At 45.0% G+C, this 20,526-nt stretch overlaps 1 protein-coding gene across 1 annotated transcript in view; it reads right to left on the reverse strand.

The window, feature by feature from the left end:
* The window catches only part of PLXNB1 (plexin B1), a 55,745-nt gene that overhangs the window by 16,612 nt on the left and 18,607 nt on the right, over nt 1-20,526 (reverse strand). Inside the window, exons 3-18 of the mRNA XM_053953753.1 lie at nt 17,126-17,308; nt 16,582-16,710; nt 14,697-14,797; nt 13,888-14,020; nt 13,025-13,181; nt 10,099-10,207; nt 9,892-10,000; nt 8,435-9,298; nt 8,187-8,312; nt 6,957-7,079; nt 5,900-5,993; nt 5,482-5,648; nt 4,306-4,457; nt 2,334-2,439; nt 886-1,022; nt 95-271 (exon numbers count right to left, since the gene is read on the reverse strand). Coding sequence (XP_053809728.1) covers nt 95-271; nt 886-1,022; nt 2,334-2,439; nt 4,306-4,457; nt 5,482-5,648; nt 5,900-5,993; nt 6,957-7,079; nt 8,187-8,312; nt 8,435-9,298; nt 9,892-10,000; nt 10,099-10,207; nt 13,025-13,181; nt 13,888-14,020; nt 14,697-14,797; nt 16,582-16,710; nt 17,126-17,308 — 2,867 coding nt within the window. The remainder of the gene's footprint in view (nt 1-94; nt 272-885; nt 1,023-2,333; nt 2,440-4,305; nt 4,458-5,481; nt 5,649-5,899; nt 5,994-6,956; nt 7,080-8,186; nt 8,313-8,434; nt 9,299-9,891; nt 10,001-10,098; nt 10,208-13,024; nt 13,182-13,887; nt 14,021-14,696; nt 14,798-16,581; nt 16,711-17,125; nt 17,309-20,526) is intronic.

Genomic DNA, 20,526 nt, shown 5'->3' on the forward strand with positions numbered 1-20,526 from the left:
CCTGGCTTTACCCCAAAGTGTTACTCAAGAGAGATGCCATTGGTGCTGCAGCCCCAGCACACTGCCCAGGGGAAGGGACACTCATTCTTTCTACCTGAGGAAGCTTTTAGGTGGCTCTGCAAAAGTGATGTTGGGATCCAGAGTATATCTAAAGAGGGATCCTTCCAATCTCCGCTCTTGCTCCCCGTATTTGATGGTGACTGGGAGTTCTGTGGACACATTGCTGGGACTTGTCTGGCACGCCAGCTGATCCTCTGTCATCTCAGAGAGGCTTGGAGAGAAGAAGAACAAGGGATTAACACAGCCACTGCAGAGACAGGTTTTATATACTGTGCCTTTCTCTTTGCAGAGTCTGCAAACCTCTTCTGCTATTTTCCTAAATCTCATGCTGAAAGCTCCTGTGCCTTATCTGTGCATGTAATACTTGCTGGGCAGCTGTTGGGAGCAGCACAGAGACAAAAAGCAGGGACAGTCACTGTCCAAACTGAAGGGACTGGACATATGCTACCAAGGCATGTGCACCTCCTCACCAGCAGTGAGGTGAGGCAGGTCTACGTGTCCTTGGGTGCAAGGGAACAAGCAGCTCTTGGGATCAGGCTGCAGAAGCCAATTGCAACTCCCCACCAGCAAAAGCAGAGTGTCAGGGTGGGTTACAGTCCTGTCAAGGGACAAGCAGAACAGAGGTGTGCAGCCCTGCTCACATCCAGGGAAGGTGGGCTGGAATCTAAGATGGTTGAGGTTGCTGCCATGACCTAACAGGGAAGATCCCTTGAAACACAGAGGAAAACAGAGCTCCAGCTGCTCCAGGCAGCATCACAACCTGGGAGGCTCTAGGAAGGACTCAGGACAGTGCAGAGCTAGCATACTGGCAAGTTCTGATCTTACATTTGACAAGGGAGGTCTCCAAGCAGGACACTGATCTCATTAGGATGCCCAGTCAGCAGCTTCGAGCCTAGAAGGGTAAGGCAGGTTCCTCCTGCTTTGGGGCCCTGGGTTGGAACAATGGATTTCAGCTCTGGATTCTAGAAGAGGGAAGAAAAAAAAAAAAAAAAAAAAAAAAGGGAAGTGAGTGATAAGGACCTCAAAAGACAAGACAAGGAAAGAAAACAGCAGAATGTCTTCAGTATCCTCCAATGCTCTGAAAATAGAAGCTACAGATCCAAACCACAGGCAGGCCTCAGCTATACTCCAGCAGCTACTTTACTGAGCAGAGAAGGGATCAATCACACCAGCAAGAACCATGAATCAAGGATCTTTCCACAGACTGCCAAAGGCATATGGATGCTGCAAACAGCAGAGCTGTGAGCCTCATACACAAACCTGAGGATTAACAGTCCAAAGGGATTGCTCAGATCAGTAATTGGATTAAAAACTCAGGTTAGGAAAAACAAGGTAGCAAATAAATTGCCTGCTTGCCTAGCAGATGAGGAGATCAAGAATTTTTGTTGAGACCTATGCTGTAACAAAAAAAAAAAAAAACTTAGTACCACTGAGGAGCTGCAGCAAAATTTAGCAGAGTGACACAAGTAAGTCACTGCTAACAAACAAAAAGCAAGATCCATGAAGTAAGAAGGAGGAAGGAGACTAAAGGATAAAATGCAAACATGTACACCATTTCTAGTCTCTAAATAGTATCCTGGTGAAAGCCAAAATAAGAGCAACAAGCATAATCTAGTACATAAAATGGTTCTATCAAGCCAAAAATGGAAGAACTTAAAACTTATCAGAATCTCTTGTAAATTGCACAGAAAGGAAGAAAAAGAAGCAATTGTATTTAAAAGTTACTTAAGTATTATTTCAGAGTTGCTGGGTTTAAGATATCAAAAAGTTATCAGAAACATGTTTAAAAATGATAGGAAACATTTCTCCACACAATGCACAGGAATTTTGGACTTACTGCTACCAGCTGCTGAAGGTCAGAAGACAAAAGCACGTTCAAACAGCAATTTGCATATTAACAAAAGAAAACTCAGAAGTCTTTGTAAGATGTTAAGCCACCAATAAAAAAAATCTTCAAGTTGGAAACATAGAGGAAAAATACAGAGTATCTCTAAGTACTTAACAGCTACCATTGTCAAAAAAGAAATAAAATCACTAGACTACAGGATCTTCAGTATTACCAGTATAGCTGTTCCTATAATCTAAAGGGGGGTGAAGGAGGAACAAACCAAACAAAAAAGAAATCCCAGTACATCCCAGTACAACACAAGCATCAGAAATAATAGATAAAAATACCAGCAACAAGTGCCTGGTAGAGTCCTGTAAGTTCATGCAATAAACAGCCATGTAGCAGAGATACTGGGGAAGCAGGGGAGATATTATAGTTATGTTACCTGATAGGTGAAAACATGACCAGAAACTCCACGACCTCCTCCAGGCACTTCCACCACAATATGCCCAAACCTCTCTGTCCAGCTCCCGCCGGTGATGCACACGATGCTGCAGGACAATCCAAGAACAAAGTCACACCAGGGGAGAGCAGGGGAGCTGCATCCTTGGCAGCATGTCCTAAAAACATCTAGCAACCACAGTTCCCTTCTTCCAGCCTTATCTGATACTCAGAATACACAACCAAACATCGAGAAACATCTCTAAAAAAGCTGGGTTAGGTGCAGCAGAAAAAAGCAGGGACCAGTTCCAAACAGGCCCATCCTATCTCAAATTATTCCTTTCAGGACAGACAGGATGAATCCCACTGTGTCACAGATACACACAGAGTCCAATAACTCTTCTCTATTCCAGAATTGATCAAAATCATTTGCATCAGGAGGGACCTCAGGCCAGCAGTGGTCAATCCACACATTAGTGCTGTGTCTGATGCAGGAGAAGACTCAAGACCTGGGTTTAGCTGTCACTGGTTTTCAGCCAGTGATCTCTGCAACCAGCCAGGTCCCCTGATCTGCACCAGCCATTCCTCCCAGCCCTTCTTCCAGACATAATTTGCTAAGGGAGATGCTGACAAGATGAAAAGTCAAACTGTATTTAGAACAGAGCAGTAAGGAGTCCCATGTTTCAGCACCCATTTGCTAAAAGAAAAGCTAATCTGCAGGAGACTTCCCAGCCCTCCTGCATAGCAGGAGATTAATTTTGTCTGGGCCTTGCTCAGGAGCGGGTTCCAGGTTCACAGCTATATCCCCTCAGCTAAAGAGGTTGAGGAATTTGAACTTAGGCAGTGCAGTCCAAACCAAGACCCTGTGATGCCAGGTGATTTACAGATACAGAACAAAGACAGTGCTAAAACCAGAAAGGTTAAGCTCTAATTCTAAGATGAAAACAGAAAGCAGATGGATCCAGACAAACAAACTGCACAGACAGGACAACACTGCTGAACACAGCAAGCCATTCCCAGCAGGATCTTACCTGGCTCCTAGAGGGAAGGGTGCTACAACTACTGCTACCATGGAAGGGAAAACATGTTTGTGATAGCTCTGATAAGAGTTTACTCACAATTGCCCTCCTCTTCTCCTGCTGGTTGCTTGGCTCCTCTCCTTCCCTTGTCCAAAGCTTCAACCTACCTGCCCTGCCACAGGCCAACTACACAAATGTCCTTTTTTCCTTGCTTCCTAGTTATCCTCCATTCATACCTCTTAACACCTAACTACTGCTTTACTATTTTGTTCTGCCCTGGCCAGACACACCAGCTGCACAATTCTCTATCACTGACATGAGCCAGATTCAGGAGGATAGATCTTTCTGCTTCTCATCCTTCTCCTTGCCACTACTTTTACAAGCACTGTGTGACCTGTCAGGCATTCCTGGCCACCAGAAGAGTGGTACTGGGCCCACCAGGACTTCCTCATCTGTCCCTGGCAGAAAGGATCTTTTCTTTGAGTTTGTTCCTGGGGGGAAGTCTTGCTAGCAAGTGAAGACTGACTGTCTAGGGGTGTGCCTTCAACCACGTGTTCCCATTCTCACCCTGTGTTGACATGGTCAGGCTATTTCCCTATCAGTGATACTTACACAAGCCATGTTCTTTGCTTTATTGAAATCTCCTGTGGCTGCATGAGAGACTCATGAAATTGCAGGGTTCTGAGCCCACAACTCCCTGACCTGACAGGGGGCTCTGTCTGGGTAGTGTGGTTGGAACACAGCGTCACTGTTTGGCTGTCACCTTGTACACAGCCTTATCTCTCTAGGGTCACTGCCTGAGCAAGTGCTCACACAGTGACCTTACTCAGGGCACTTCCTGGGAATGGGCAGGGCTCAACACCTACTACAGCAAAGGCAAAGACATCTCAGGCTGGGTCAGCAGCCAAGGGAAAAGCCAGCGCCTGCCTCTGGGAGAAGGTTTCACAGATACTCTACCTGCTAGAGATCTCATACTCTTGAGCATCTACGGCACAGGGAATTCCTGCAACAGTGACAGTTTCTGCAATGTCTTGATGTTTCTGCCCGAGGTTTGAGCCAGTGATGGTGATTCTAGTGCCACCTTCCACTGGTCCAGACAGGGGGTACACCTGCAAAGACATCCGCGCATGTGTAAATGTCACAGTATCTCAGACCTCCACAGTCTGGTGACTGATCTACAGCACAGGGCCCTTCAGCTGCCCTGTGGTGCAAACTCTGCCTGTTCAGGTCACTCCTGTTGACTCCTTTTACTGGCTTGGACTAGTCCCAGGTTGCAGCCTCATCAGAAGAAAGGCCATAAAGAACATCACAGTTAGAGCCTTCTTTCCCGTACCTTGCCAATGCCAGCAGTCCCCACCCAGAGGTGATAATCCACTTAGAAGGCAAAGACTGCCCTACTTTGCCTTCCCATCAACATGCTGACCACTCCACAGGGCATTTCTGCTGAAGAGTGGGAATGCACAAGCCAATACATGTTACTAGTATTGAAGCAGCAAGCACCATTCCCCCCTCAGCATCAGGACGACAATGAATTGCATGCTGCACAAATGTCAAAGCTCTGTCCCTGAGCAGCATCCAAACTAAGACAAGATGCAGCACATGGATGTTGTGTGCCACTGAAGGGAGGACAAGCTGACAGGAAAAGGGACACATGGCTACAGACATTTCTCATGTGGCAGTTAGCAAGAAACATTTAAAATAAACAGACAAAAAATAATTAATTCCAGTAACCTGTCATGCCTTTCCCATCATTGCTGTGCTGTTGTCATTAGGTTTTACCCTCCTCTGCCCCAGGCTTAGATGGGCCAACCTGTTTCAGGGTCTGGCTCAGGACAGTTGGAGGATTCATCCTGTAGACCATTTCCCAGCTCCTGAATGATTCTGGTGTGCCAGTTTCAGCTGAGATACAAATGAATAATTCCCCACTGTTCTCTATTAGCAAACTAAAAGCCCAGAAACAACAGTCTAAAATCCTCACAACACCGAGGGACTCCAATTGAACTTCCTCTTCAAATGGTCAATAAATTAATGAGCTGCACTGTTTGCACTCTGAGTTCACAGCCCTTTGATTTCCACTGCAGAATGGAGCCCTCCTTGCCCTGTGTGCAGTACACCAGTGAGCAAATTACTCACAGAGTGAATGAGAGGTGCTGGACACAGGTCTTCAATTTCTTCTTTGCAAGAGCCCCTGAAGATACAGCTGGGGTTGTCACCTCCACACCACACACAGTTGTACTTTGAGTCAGCTGTTTGGCAGCGGCTACAATCAGTGTGTCCCACAGAGCAGTTGTAAAAAGTCACTGCAAAGGAGAAAAATTCAGAGGTACCTGCAAACATCCCCACAAGGCACAGCATAACCCAGCAGCCTGGTGTCTTTTACAGACCCCACTCCTCCTCCAGCCCCCGTGACAAGTGACAGTAGTGTAGCTCTGTTTTCCTTAGTTTTCTTGTGATAGGACTACCACAAGTATAAAAAGCCTCATTTGAGGATTTCTCAATTCCCTTCCACCTCATCTGCTGTGGTTTTACTGGGAAGGTGTTGCACTCCTACCATGAAGATCTGCAGCACTGTCCACTCGAAGGTGTCGTCGCCTCTGTACAAACACCACAGCATTGAATTCGAGTTGAGGTGCTGTGTAACTGTACTGCAAAGACAAAAATCATCAAGAGGACTTAACAGAGGCAAAACCAAACCAGCTGAACAGGCAAGAAGCACCAGCCTCAATACTGAATAGTGCATGACACAAACAGCCTACATGGAACTTCCATGCATGTAGACAAGGCAGTGTTAGTTGGGGCAGTGGCAGCACAGGCTTGTCCTCATGGGTTCACAGTCACAATTCTGCTCTAGAAAGAGTAGCAGGTTTTGTTTCACTAAGATGAACACTGAAAACCAAGTCTGTGCTCATAACAATACTTGTCTAACTTCCTACCTGATTCCTAAATGGCCAATTCCTATCTACAAGCCACCTGCTCAGAAAGTTGCTCAAGCTGGCATTTATGTAATTTCAGTAGAGCTGATGATGTAGGATCACAATTGGTCTGCAGGGCTCATGCACAAGAGCCTGTGTTGTTCTTCTCCCTTAACTATATGAGTTTGTAAACTAAAAATAGCATCTCTGCTTGCAAATCTTGCCTTAAGTAAAATTCACACAGCATCCAAAAGTGGACATGTCTGTTTTAGTTTTCCCTGATAATTTTTCAATCCACAGGCCTGCTTCTATCACCAAGGACAAAATCAGTACTAACAGCATTTTTCTTCTCACAAAAGAACAATCATCTCCAGAGTCATGATGCAGAGAATGACAAACAACAGTGCCTCAAGCTAAAGCAGGAGTGGCACCATGCTGGCCAGTTCAGAGACAGCACAATCCCCTGCTACAGCTAGTGCAGCAATAGGCCATGTGGCTCAGACTGCACAATCTTCCTAAGGTTGAAGGTATCAGTACTGACAGGTAGCAGCATCAGAGCTGAGGGCCCCAGGGTGCTAAATATTCTATAAATACTTTTGTAAAATAAGCTCTTTTCTCCAGGGCTTGCCTTCCATCCTATTCTCTTGCTGAGCAAAGCCAGCACCTGTGTGAACTGTGAAATGGCACAGCACTCACCTGGTTCATCTGGCAGGTGATATAACAGAGGGACTTGTTTGTTTCTTCTCCTTCCACATAAGCTTCCATCACCACTGTCCTCCCCTCCAAATTCAAGACACACTCATAGTCCCACTGCTGGTCCTGCAGGAGGAGACACATGGCACCATTCCTCAGTGACAGAGAGCTTTGGGCTGCACTGGTGTCGTCCTGCCTCTCCAGTTCAGCACCTTTCCCCAAGCCACCAAGCCAGCAGCATGCTCCTCTCATTCCCCTTGTTGTGCCAACTCTATGCTATATTCAAGGCCTCTCTATGCTGTGACTGCCTCCATGTATGAAAGGCAAACCAACACAAAACACCTAGAAAGGAGCACGTGTGTCACTGTGCAGAGAACTTAGCACAGAGGGAGAAATGAAAAAAAAAAAACCAAACAGTGGGACTGTGAAGTTATGCCAGTACATCCCTGTGAAACACTAGCTTGGAGATGAATAGAGTACACAGATTAGGGCAGAGCATGTCAAAACCAGTAAGTGTGTATTTCTCCTCCCTGTCAACCTTCCACTGAATTGTTTAGATACTTCCTGTAAAAAAGCTAGATATGCATCTTTCTGGAACCAGCTCTGCTCCTCTGAGCAGTGCAGGAAGTCAGGTTTAATGTGCAAAGTAACAATTAAGACTGTGGGCTGCATGCTCTGAGTTTTTTTTTTTTTTTTTGTTTTGTTTTTTTTTTTTTTGTCAAACGTTACCAAATCATCTTCTGTCATGAGAAGCAAAGAGAATTTTTATCAGAGGCACACCCAAGAAACAGCTGTCAAGGGTGGTTTTCCCCACTGCAGAAGTTTCAGGTACAGCAGCCACATAAACATGAGCATGCCAGAAAGGAAAGGGAATAGATGACTTGTCTTTAGGTTATGGAGAAACAAACAAACAGGATGGATTCAGCAGAAAGTTATTCCAAGAACTACCATCTGCAGTGCAGCACAGGTGCAATTTAATCCAAGCACATGCAGATCTTCTCCAGCAGGTTGGTGCACACCTGTACTCTCCCTTTCTCTGGGTGACCTTCTACACACAAATACATCCAGCTATTGAATTCTTTATGCACGGTAATAGGTTATTCCTCTAGGAGAAACCTAGGCAGAGTCACACCTCTATCTTACACATATTTTTAGCAGCCCAGTGGCCAGGTGGTCCAAACAGTGCCCTGCATTAATGCGATTTCTTGATAGTGATGGCATTGAGCTGACTACCTGATAGAGGTGGAAGTTCTTTCCCAGCAGGGTTATCTTCCTCGCCACATTGACTGGAAACAGCGAAGATCCCTGGATTCCCTGCACGCAAGGACACGCATTGGGACCCCAGCTAGGCTCTTCACTCTGAAAAAAAACCCACAGGACACAACCCCTCCTGTGTGCTGAAATACTAGATTGACAATCTGTAAGAAAACTTCAAAGAGTTACAGCCTTAGACTATGAATTACAAAAGGCCAGTAACTTACCTCCTCCCAAAACTCAGGGGCATCATACTGATAATCGAGGTCAGGGTGAAGGATCCTGGGAAAGTCAGGGACATCCCTCTCTGAAGAATCGCCATCACCCGACAGAAGAGTAGAAGCAGAGAAAAGAGATGTGTCATTCTCAGCCTGCAGCAAATCCATCCAGTCCTCTGTGTCCTGGAGCTCTGTGCCTTCCTTCAGCAGCCACTGTGGAGGAGCTGATGTTGGGAGCCCTGAAACAGGGAGCTCAGTTCCTGGCAATCCAGGAGCATCATCAGAGACAACAGGACTCCCTGGCACCTGGCTGGGAGTCTGAGGAGATGAGATGGCAGATGTCAGTGCCTCTGTGGTAGGAAAAGGACTTGGAGGCCACTTGAAACTCGTGACATGAGGGGAAGGCGTTACAGCTGCCACTGGAGATGTGTGCAGAGGGCTACCCCCGAGGGTGGTGGGTGGGTCTGTGTGCAGGGCCTCTGGGGCTGTGGCTGGCCCTTCAGTGGGCAAGGCTATGTGATCCATGTTTTTAGATGGGCTGGAGAGGACAGACGCAGCAGGAGAAGTTGTCTCTGGCACAGTGACAGCAGGTTTGTCTGCTGGTGGTGGCAGCGGGGACTCTGTGGCAGCCTGGAGAGAGGCGGCTTCGGTGGAGAGGGTCAGCTGGGTGTAGCTGGGGCTCTGCGCGGGCTCCGTCGTCGTCTCCGAGGCTGCGGAGGGCGTGACGTGGATGGGCTCCGTGTGGGGCACAGTGCTCGGGCCCACCTGCACAGGGGTGGTGACAGGTTTTGTGGCCATGGTGGGGGCTGTGGTAGAGGACTTGGTGAGGGGAGCAGCTGAAGAGGGATACACACTTGAGGCTGTGATCTGGGCCTAGAAAGAAACACGGTGAGATGAGAAGAGGGAAAGAAACGAAACAGAATAAAACCCAAGCAGACAAACACTCTGTATGACTTCCCATAGACAAGGCGCTGTTTCACCCTCTGGATTTTAATGAGAGCTACATCTTGTACCGTCTTTTGTGATGGGATTGGGGAATGTTCACAGTGCAGAAGATCCAGCAACACTCCCTCTTCCCACAGGTGCCTGCACTGGCCTCCTCTCAGAAGAAGGTCTGCTAGTCTTCATCCTCCACAAAAATGCAAGGTCACCTGTGGCAGCCACACACTGGGCACATGTTCCACTTCCCTGTCACAGCCTCCCTGCCAGCTTGCTCTTGTCCTTCCACTTTGACAACACTGGCTGCATAACCCCAGGACAGTGACCTGCTTCATCTCACGGCACTCTCCCAGAAACCTTTAGTATCAGGGATGCAGAGCCTCGTGTCACACCTAGGAGAGCTCTCTCTGCTCCAACAGCTCACCTCCTTGCTTGATGTGACTGACAGCTGCTATTTTATCTGAGAAGAGATCTGACTCACTGAGGCTGTGAGAGCACACAGGACTAGGAGTGGGCAGGAGACGTACCCTTTCATTGTAGATAATGGTTCCCTCCTCACAGGCTGCTTTGTGGGTGCAGAGGTGCTGCTGGATGCACCAGTTACATCCCCAGAGACTGCTCACACACTTCTGGCACCTGGAGGAATGACAGAAAAGCAGCTGCTAAGAGAGGACAACCCAGAAAGGGACAGCCACCCTCCTTAAAACTACAGAAGAGAAAAAGCAGGTGCTCACGGTGCCGATTTCCACAGCAGGGCCACTGCAGCACAGTCATAGAAAGAGAAGTCCACAGAAGCAATGAAGATGTCATGGAAACGCACTACAAGCTTTATGGTGACATGATCTGAAAATGAAAATAAAAATTTCTTAGAAATGGAGCCCCTACAAGTTTGCCATACTGTTAGGAGACACAGCATGCTTTAGGATAGACACTGTCAAACACTGAGGCAGATTCCCTTTCATGCTTTTAGCACCTCAATCACTGGATTATCCTACGGACACTAAAAACAGGTTGTACAAGTTCATCAGGAGTAGTTTGTGACAGCTCTTGCCAACCCATGGGAAAGAAGACTAGTCTGAAGATCTGTCCATCTTTATCTCTGTAATTCCACTGCCATCTCTGTATTACAGGAAGAAGTAACATTGAGGCTCAAAGCTGATTGCCTTCTTTTGTCATCCAAAGGAAAATGAAACCTTAGAACTGATGTGCCCTTTACATGCTGCCTTTACCTTGAGAGCTTTGTTCTATGACCAGACTAAGAAGTGAGTCAGGGAAGAGGTTTATAAGATTTGTAATCTCACTTGCAACAACTGAAGGCTTATCTGCTTTAAAATCCAGGTCTCACATCAATTACAACCCTCAGGATCACCCTGTTCTCTTTGGGAAGAGACTGTCACTGTTTTCTGTAGACCAAATAGCTGCAGAGATGGTCAAATCTTACTGCAGCTGATAGCATCAGCTGGAAGTAGATATTTTGCATAAGACAGTACTAAATCAGCTTATTAATCTTGTCCCAGACAAATGCCGTCAACCTCAGAGTCAGTTATTAGTTCTCCAAATAATGGGAGCATATGGCATTCTCTGCTCAACCCCAGGAGCTGCTGTTTCTCTAGGGCAGTTTGCAATAAAAGTAAGTAACAAGAACCTTGTGTTCCTCTCAGAATGAGATTTCAGAGCTCCTCTTGTAAGCAATCTCTAGTCACAGCAAAACAATCAACATGTGAAGAACCAGTCAGGTCTAAGCTGAGTTCCTGATAGAATGGCAAGGGAAGCAGTATGCTAACACAACAGTGATGAGGGGTGTATTGAAACCCAGGATGTGCAGAAAATAAGGGTATATCCTATGCAGCTGGAGGCTGGAGTCACTGCAGTACTGCCAACTCCTATCACTGTCATAGAGGTGATTGCATTTGGCAGTGGTGGAAGGGCTAACACCTCCCAGGATTTCAGGGTTATGACACCATATTTATAAATACTCCTTCCTCCAGAAAGGCTATTATTTCCCATGACTGCCAATAATGCTGTTTGACAGTACAGAAGATGAGGTCAAGCACTTGCAGATTGAGAGCAAGAGTTTGTGCTACTAACTTGGAGCTCAAAGCTACACATGATGGATGAGCTGGTATGCAACCTTTAAAATAAAGCTGGAAAATGGCAAATATTTTAGTGAACTGGGGGAAGTATTATAAGTAGGAATAGGAAAGTGTTGGTATCTGAGGCCCTAATGAGATCTCATTTAGAAAACAATGTATGAATCTGGTTACCAGCTTCAAATTCATCTTAGCAGAGTACAGAAGCCACACAGAGAAGGAATAACAATACAGTGAAGGAGAGAGAAAGTCTGAGAAACAAGAGAACACGAAGAAGAAGCTGGCACAGTTAAACAGCAAAGCTCTGTGCTAGGAACACCTGGTCATAGTTCATTGAGTGGGACAAGCACTGCGGAAGCAAAAGGACAACACAAATAGATCAAACAGACAGAAACCATCCACGGGCAAGTTTATGCTACAGAACAGGAGCCACTTGATAAGTCTCAAACACAATATGAAAGTAATGTATCTTGCAATAAAAGCAAGACTGACTTACAAAGGAGTTGATAAGAATATCTGAAGCCTAGAATAATGAGAACTAGACTGTGGCTTTATCTACACTGATTTTTCACAACTGTGCTTAAATTCAGGCCCATACAACTAAACAGAGAAGCAAATCCTGCCCACTCTGCTTGCAGTGGCAGTGCATGAAACACTCTTCCCTCTGCCTGACCACCCTGGAGACCTGGTGGGTTTGTTCTAGACTAAAGCTGTGTGAAAGCCAGGTATTAAAATACTGCAAATAATATTGAAAATGAAGGAGTTTGAGATTGAATGAGTGTGTTAGCTGAGTTCTGGTGTCATGTTATGTCCATGGAGATTGCTTTATACCTATTAGCCAGCTGCACACTTCCACAGAAATTCTGGTCAGCCATTTAGGTGAATGGTATGGAATGTGTCCCAATGGACATCTGCCTTTTACTTCAGATGAACAGACTCTTTGAAGAGATCAGCTCATCAGAGCTCACACTGACAGGCTGGGTAAAATCCAATGCAAAGACAACAAATTGAGAACTTTCCAGGTTCTTTAGAGTGGCCAATCAGCAATACTCAGCCAGCTATTGTTCACAGGCTGACTGTGTATTTTCTGAGGTTATGCCACATTGCAGATTTATTTATATCTTTAAGGACCATGGGTCTCTTGCCTTTCTTTACGTGTACTTCCTTCTCCCACTACATGGATTTTGAGAAGGTTGTGTTTTGTTTGGTTTTAATAATAAAGCAATATTTATGAGAGTTTTCTCCCTGGATTTAGGAAAAAGCTGCCAAACCAGCCACCTCTCTAAACTGCATTTCAGATCACGTTCAGATTTGCATACACCCCTTCAAACAGGATCTCCTTTCCAACTATCAGAATTTGGCACTGGAATTTGGCAACAGCCCAAAATAGCACAGGATGTGTGTGACACAAGTAGAAAGCAAACAGATATTATGAGGAATGAAATGAACACCTGCTGACAGTCCACATACATTCATGGCTGTTAATCCTGGCAATACGATGGCCTACAACATACTTTCTCCCAACAATGTTATCAGAGCTATCATGCTCCATTGAAAGCATTTCACTAACCTGTTCCTGTTGGCAAAGCTGGTGCTTGGCTGGGATCTGGAGAAGGACACATGATTCCCAACTCTGTCAGAACTGCTGGGCTTTCGTAATCTTCAAAATAACATGAGTAAAATTCTTCCTCACGCAGAGAAGGTAAGTCCGAGATGGCCAAGAATATCTGTCAGTTCAATATATCCAGTAAATAATTTGCCTTCATTTAAGATATTTTTTTGGTTCTGTTTTTCCAAAGGAAGAATCCCATAAAGTAGTTATCTACAAAAACGCTCATTTTCCTATAATGTCTCCTAGGACTGACTGTTCCATTCATCATCTCTTGCCATTCCTGAACTGAACTTGGCATCCCTCCAGCAACTGACAACTTCCCCCACTGCCCAAGCCTCTAGCAAAAGACAAGTTCTTGCCACCTCCTAACACAATGACAGACTTCAAATCACTCCAACACCTCCTTAGCTTTTCTGCCAGCTATCACATGCCAGACAGGAGCTGTAATTTTGGGCCACTCCTTTCAGGCCTTCCTGACAGAAACACTGAAAGCACAGACAAGGTACCTTGTAGATACTAAAACAAGGAGGATCCCCATCCAAGCAGGCACCACATACTCCAGAATACCCAGTAACTCTTAGCAGGCAAGGACATTTAGTTTCAGAGAAAAAAAGAAACAACCAAACAACTGAATGAACAGCTTGGCTGTACCAGGAGACAAGTTCTTCATGTGAGGCAGACAACGTGCCTGAAGGTTCAGTGTTTCAGCACCCCAGTGAAAGCAACAGAAAGACTTGTGACTCCTCAGTTTGCAGAGGACTTTCTATAAGCTTGAGCATCATCAGATGGATCCTCATCATCAGAGGATCACCCCCACTCACATTTCTCTTTTCCTCTCTGCTGATATTGGCTGGAGTTAATGACTGAACAGACAGACATTGCTGTGTAGAGTTAAAGCTCCAGAGCCACTGCTCACTCAATCTGGACCGCAAGCACTCGGAGCGACGGCTGCACCTGCAGGGAAACAGCAAGAAGCCCTGTGAGAGACCTGAGCAGCAGTTTGTGTTTGGCTTCCAAGCAGACACTGGCTGTCTCAAGCCTTGCTAGAGTCTTGGGGAAGCTGCTGCACAAGCCACTGAAGTCTCAGCCTCCCACCACCTTCAGTAACAGGATGAACTGTTGTGAAATTATAGATGGGTAGGCACTTCTCAGGCTTCAGGGGTCATGAACTAAATCCTGTGACTTTCTACAGGGAAGCAGAGCCAGCAGGCAGACACAGACACTGGCATAAACCATGTCTCATTAAGCAACATCAGTAGGGGAACAAGTAGTGAAAGAGTGCTAAATAAGACACCAGAAGAAGAGACAACATAGTTTCTCTAAACATGCAATGTGGTAGTTTGAGCTGAAGTCAGACTAGAACGAGGCTGAAATCTAATGAACAGAGTGAATCATGAGTGGTGTCAAAGACCCAAAAAGCAATGGAAAGATGCCCCTGTGTGCAACTGCTATTGCTGCTGGCAGTGTTTTAGGGAAGCAGAGAGAGGAATGGAAAGTTAGATCAAATATCCCATAAAGGAACTAAAAATAAACAAAATCCAGACACACATATAAGGAAGAGGGTAAGTGGAGACACTCCCTAGGCACTCTCCCTCCAAAATCCTTACAGGTGAAGAGGGATCTATCTTACCTTCCTTGAAGGACACACCAGCCACAGTAGGGATCTTTCAGTGCCAGACAGGATTCACAGTCCAAGTAGAGGGAACATTCCGTTATGGGAACCTTTACCACCTGTCAGAGAAAGAAATGAAAAGTGGAAAACACAGTACACACAACACAGCTCCCAGGTCATTGGCTTCTTGTGCCTAACCAGCAAGTCTCATCATCCACATACTCATAAAAACAACTTTTTGATCCTCAGTTTATCCTCCCTTAAAGACAAACAAAATAGGAACAAGTTTCCAGAGCCCATTTGAATGGTCATTTCACATATTGGTGAAGGACATCTAAACATCAGGCTGTAGAGAGACACTGAGGAAAGCAAACTGTATTGCTATTCATTGGTTATTCTGCAACACATTTTGCAAGGAGGAAATTGTATTTAGTCATAAAACTGCGTTTTAACAAAGTGAATTATAGAATAGCCAACTGAATATCATCCACTCTTTTGCTTTTCTGGACTCTGTCATGTGAGATCATCTCTCCTGACACACCGGTGACTGAAGCTGGAGACAGCAGCTACAGCTGAGGCCTCTGAATCCATCTGCACTATTGCCCAACTCTACCTGACAGACCTACCATTTTGACTGAAAGTAGACCCTGAAGCTTTGAGCAATGTGGAATGAAAACTTTCTGCCATCTCGGGGTAAATTTTACTTGCAAAATTCTTCTACTTTAACTTAACATCCTTGCTGATTTCAGCCTCTTGCCCTCTTTAATCTGCTACTACACTTCAGCTACTACTGTCAGCTACTTTGAAATACCAACTTCTAATCCCAGACCTATTACTTTTCTTAAGTACATGATGTAATTTGCATATTTTAATTGGCACAACAACTACTGTTAAGGATATATTTCAGATTTCCCTAATCTTCTTCCACTCACAGATTTCAACTCCTGCTTTGAAGTGTTACAAATTTTACAAGTATCTCAAACTGCACTGGGGGAGTAAAGGGAAGCAGTGGCTCTCATTTTTTGTTTGTTCTTTCCTTCAGGGTAACTCAAGGACTGCTTTTCCTTTGCTAGGAGGATCCTTTTCTTTCCAGCTCAAGGAGCTGATACGAGAGGTGGTAAAAATCCTCTCAAATAAAGTATCCATAGCTGGATTTCCTACTCAGCAGACACCAATATCCCAAAAGCCTGAGGCATTGCAATGCCTCTTCTCCTCCAACTGCCCCTAGGCACAAATCGAATTACGGAAAGCGGGGGTAAAGAGAAAGGTGTCTCACATGAGTTCTTTCACAGCCTGATTTCATCTGCAAGACTGTTATTATACCCCTGGTTAGAGAACACCTCTGCTATCTGAATACATTTCCCACACATTTCTGCTTTTTGTAGGTTACAGAAGAACAGTTTAATATTTTAACTGATTAAAACCAGAAGTGCTACACTTTAATGACACAAAATCTCTCTTTTATCTTTTTAAACTCCTGCAAAACCAGGATGGGTCACATATGAACCCAGAAGCTTTCTTCTGCTCAAATGGAGATGCAAACTGTTGTCCAAACAGTTCCTGCTCAACATAGCAGAATTCAGGAATTGGTGGCCCCTTGTATTCATGCCAGCAGAGCAGCTTTTTACAGCCTGCAGTTCACATTCCTCCATCACTGCTGATACAGACTTCAGAAAATGCACATGCAAACAAGCCACAGATTAGGGTAACAAGGCTCTCTTCATGCTTCCTCCAGCTTTTGGGAAAGGTCAGTCCCCATTCCTGTAAGAAACCTGGTAGGCAGCTGCTGCCCAGCACAGGCTTAGCCAGGTGCAATTTCCCTGCCTGCCCTGCTCCTGTCAGCAGCTTGTCTGGACATCTAGTGTTTTCAACTCCTCTGTGGAAAGGATTGTATTGCTCTTACCATTGACTGGGTCATGACAAAGAGGTGCTCCTGCAACTGGTCGAACAGCAGGTCTCCACTCACCACGCTGTTCACCTGGACAGGTACTGAAGCATAGGTGTGTGCCTCTCCCTGGGCTCCCAAGTACACCTGCAAGAGAGTCACAGTTGTGAGCAGGCAAAGCACCACCACAGGAGCTGGGGACACATGTTCTACAACAGGAACAAACTGGAACTGCTGCTGTGTGCAAGGATTTTAACCTCCCACCAGAACCTCCGTGCAGTGACATCAGCCACGTGAAGCACATGCCCAGAAATACCTGTGCAAGCCACATAGGATGCACCAGCCCTGCTGCTGGCTCAGTGCAGATGTAACCAAAGGCAATGTGACCACGTTTGGGGCATTCACATTTTCCACAGGCAGTACAGGGTGACAAGAGACCATCTGATAGTAATGATCTTTAGTAGGAACCCAACTTCCCAAGGAAAAAGAAAAACTGCCCTTTTCCCCTTCTACCTGAGCATCCCTGGTTAGTTTTATCCTTTTTGCTCCATGCAGATCATACCTTGTGCAGCCTTCCTCTGCTGTCTCCCAGAAAAGCAATGGTGTGGCCATCTTCCACATTCACTGCCACAGCTGTCAGACGGGCCTCAGTTTTCTCCAGGAGTGGGGCTGCTTCCAAGGGTACCCGGCTGGCCATAGGGCTGGGAGTGTGGTCAGAGCCACAGGGGTAGGCATAGAGGGTGTCCTTTTTGAAGGAGTGAAAAGAACAGGGAAATCAGTACCCAAAAAATGGCTACAAATAACATTATCACATTTAACACTTCCCACCATCCCCCTTCTACCCAAATTCTCCAGCAGTGAATTCAGCTTTAACCCCTCTAAGCTTTTTTTACTGAGGGCAAAACCACCCATATTTTAATAATTAGTTTAGGTATGTTGGCTGTCTGTACCCTCACAGAATCCTGCAGACATTTCAGCCAGTTCATTCAGCATCAGTAATGAAAATGCATTGAAATTCCCTCAAGTTCTCCAAAAAACATTGCTGTTAGACACTGCTATGATACTGCTTTGGGGAAGATTGTGTTTTTCTGAACAAAGGAAAAATAAGAGAATTTCTGTTTCCAGTGCAAAGCCACCTTGTGACAAGTTTCACCTCAAGCTATTTGCATGGCTTTGCTGTAACACCTACAAGTTAAATTCTAAGCCTGAAGTAGAATCCCAGTGCATCAGGACATAAATAATCACAGGATGGGACACAACCTGCTCCAAAGAGCTTATTAACTGCACTTAGGAATCAAAGAGCACATACAAGAGACATCATTGCACACTGCTTCAATCCTTCTAAGCCTTGTGAGAGTTCTGAACATTAACTCCACTGCTCTGTGCAGAAACAGTAATTCTTCTGTTCCAGTTAGCTCCCTCCCAGTGCCACCAAACCTTCACTGCAAACGTATTTACTATTTGTTGTGTGCAGAGAAAAGATATCCCATTATGATTCATCTTTTTCCTAAGTAACAAACTCAGTCTTGTCTAGGACAGTTCCTCTGTTGCTTTATATCTTTCTTGGTGCCTTGTTCCATGTCCATTTCAATTTGACAGTATCCTTTTGGAGATTGAATGCATGATTGTTCACTCAACAATTAATATCTAAAACACCATTTTTTAATTGATCAGTGGCTCGTCTTCAGACAATGCAGCTTGTGTAAATTCAATATTTTCATCACAAAATCCCTTATGGACAATGTTTTCACTCTCCTCTCCAGCCCTTTACTAATTACTCTGACAAAGCTAAGCGTGAAGCAGCACATTAACTGTGCAGTCCATACTGACTCCAGCTCTCTCTCTTGCCTCAGGCGACGTGGTTCAATTTAGACTCCTTGTGAGCAGGGTTACATATTCCTTCTGTCTGATGTCTGTGGCTTTGCATTTGGCAGCTCAGACTGCGCGGTACCAACCAGCACCAGGCAATGGAGCTGCCCCCGTCAGAGATCCATGATAACAGCACATCATGGCATTCCTGAGGTGTCTGCTTATCTCCACTCACTGATCCCATGGAAAACCTGGCTCTTTCTCCCCTCTCCTCCCATTTATCTTTTTTTTCTTTTTTTTTTTTTTTTTTAGTGTGGTTTGTGTTGTTGTTGGCTTTGTTTTTTAAATACTTGACTACTTCCTGGAGAAACTAGAAGCAATAGGCCGCTTTTGGTAAGGTCTATGGAAATCCCACAGTAAAATATATTTAACCTGCTCAGCTCTGTTCCCTTCTCAAATGCATTGTTATCTTAGCAAGGAAGCAAGGCTTGACACAGCAGTTCCATTAACAAACCACGCCAGTTAGTCTAGTACTGCTTTCAGTCCAGTGCTTTATTGTTTTCCTTTCAAATACTAATTCAGTGACTTTTCTGCACACTTGGTATAAGGTTCTGACAAAGTCTGAGGAGGTTATAGCTTTTAATGATTGCTTGTTCTTACCATCCTCTAAAATATCATTCATTTTTAGTAGTATGCATTTTTCTTACCACCTGTCATTTGATTTTTAAGCTTCTTCCATCATCTTCTTGTAACTTAAAGATTTCTATTTCTCCAGCCATCCGATTCCTATAAGATTTATTAGGAAGCTGGCCACTGCCAAAATTCCATGCTCCAAAGCATTAAGTGCTTATTTTGAATGGGATTCGAGATATCTTTTGCAACCTTTGTACAAATTCTGGAGCCTAATGACCTCACTACTGGCTGATTTTTCAAAGACTGCTTAAAAAAATTCCACATACAAGTCAGAAATATTTGTAAGCCAGCCGTGCTCAGCACTGCTGTTGCCTTTATGTGATGCCAAGGGCAAGTCACCTCACACACAACATTTATCTATTATAAACCAATGTGACCTGTGCAAGCTCTCCCAGCACTGGCACAGCCCAGCCGTGGCCTCGCAGGGGCTGTCTGTATAAAGTACTTATATAAATTTACATAGAAGCTGTTTGAATTGCTTGCAATGAATAACATCTTGGCAACGTTGCAGAAAATGCACTTGAGGAATCATCCAGTGTCTTAATGAAATGCAGCAGCTGCTGCTGTGAATTCTGCTGTGTGTATCCTATCTGCACAGGTAGGAAACAACAATAGGACAAGCTATATCTATGTATGAAGAGGACTAAAAACAAAAGGACAAGATACATGCCTTGAAAACTACACCCAGGGAAGACATGCAGCCTTCCCAAGCCTTGTAGAAACATGTTTCACACTTCCAATTTATCAAGTCACCAAACAGCATCTATTCAGCCTCCTGCATCTTGTAACTAACGACTCTCCAGCAAATTGAACAAATGCACTGGGTCTGAAATTCTTATGAAAACAAGCTGGGATTTTTTTTCCCCCCCAGATGAAGAGATTGTATTGAACTGTAAAACTCAATTTCAGCCTCCCTTTTTGGGCTGAAACCCGGAGGCAGAGCTAACTAAGGAAAAGGGTATACCTTATGCACTAGTTGGTTTGGAGGTAGAAAAATGTGAAATTAATTAGCATTATCCTTACATCCAGCACGAGCTGCCACCATTGAAAACAAGTTAGAACTGTTCCTGCATAAAATGTCCGCTGACAGCCACTTCCACTCAGCCCTGACTGGAGCAGGCTGGAGCTGGCACAGACCTTTACAAGATGTTTGATACAATTTGAACGATGACTGCTACCTTGTGCTGAACGGTGAAGGATCAAGTTTGTCAGGACATTTACATATCATTGGACACACTTGTTAATAAGACATCACACTATGGTCAACCCACTCAAGCCAAACCATCCAGCCGGGACCCCAGGATCGTGCACCAGGAACCAGAGACAGAGACTGCCTTTTTCTCCCACCCTGTGCATCCACTTCTCCATTGGATCAAATGGTATAAAGGTACTCCACATCATTTTGAATGAAGGATTCATCTGCTCATACCTGTTCAACATTTAACTCCCTTAAGCTCCCCT

Source organism: Vidua chalybeata, chromosome 12 (genome assembly GCF_026979565.1).
Source record: "Vidua chalybeata isolate OUT-0048 chromosome 12, bVidCha1 merged haplotype, whole genome shotgun sequence".
Taxonomy (NCBI): Eukaryota; Metazoa; Chordata; class Aves; order Passeriformes; family Viduidae; genus Vidua; species Vidua chalybeata.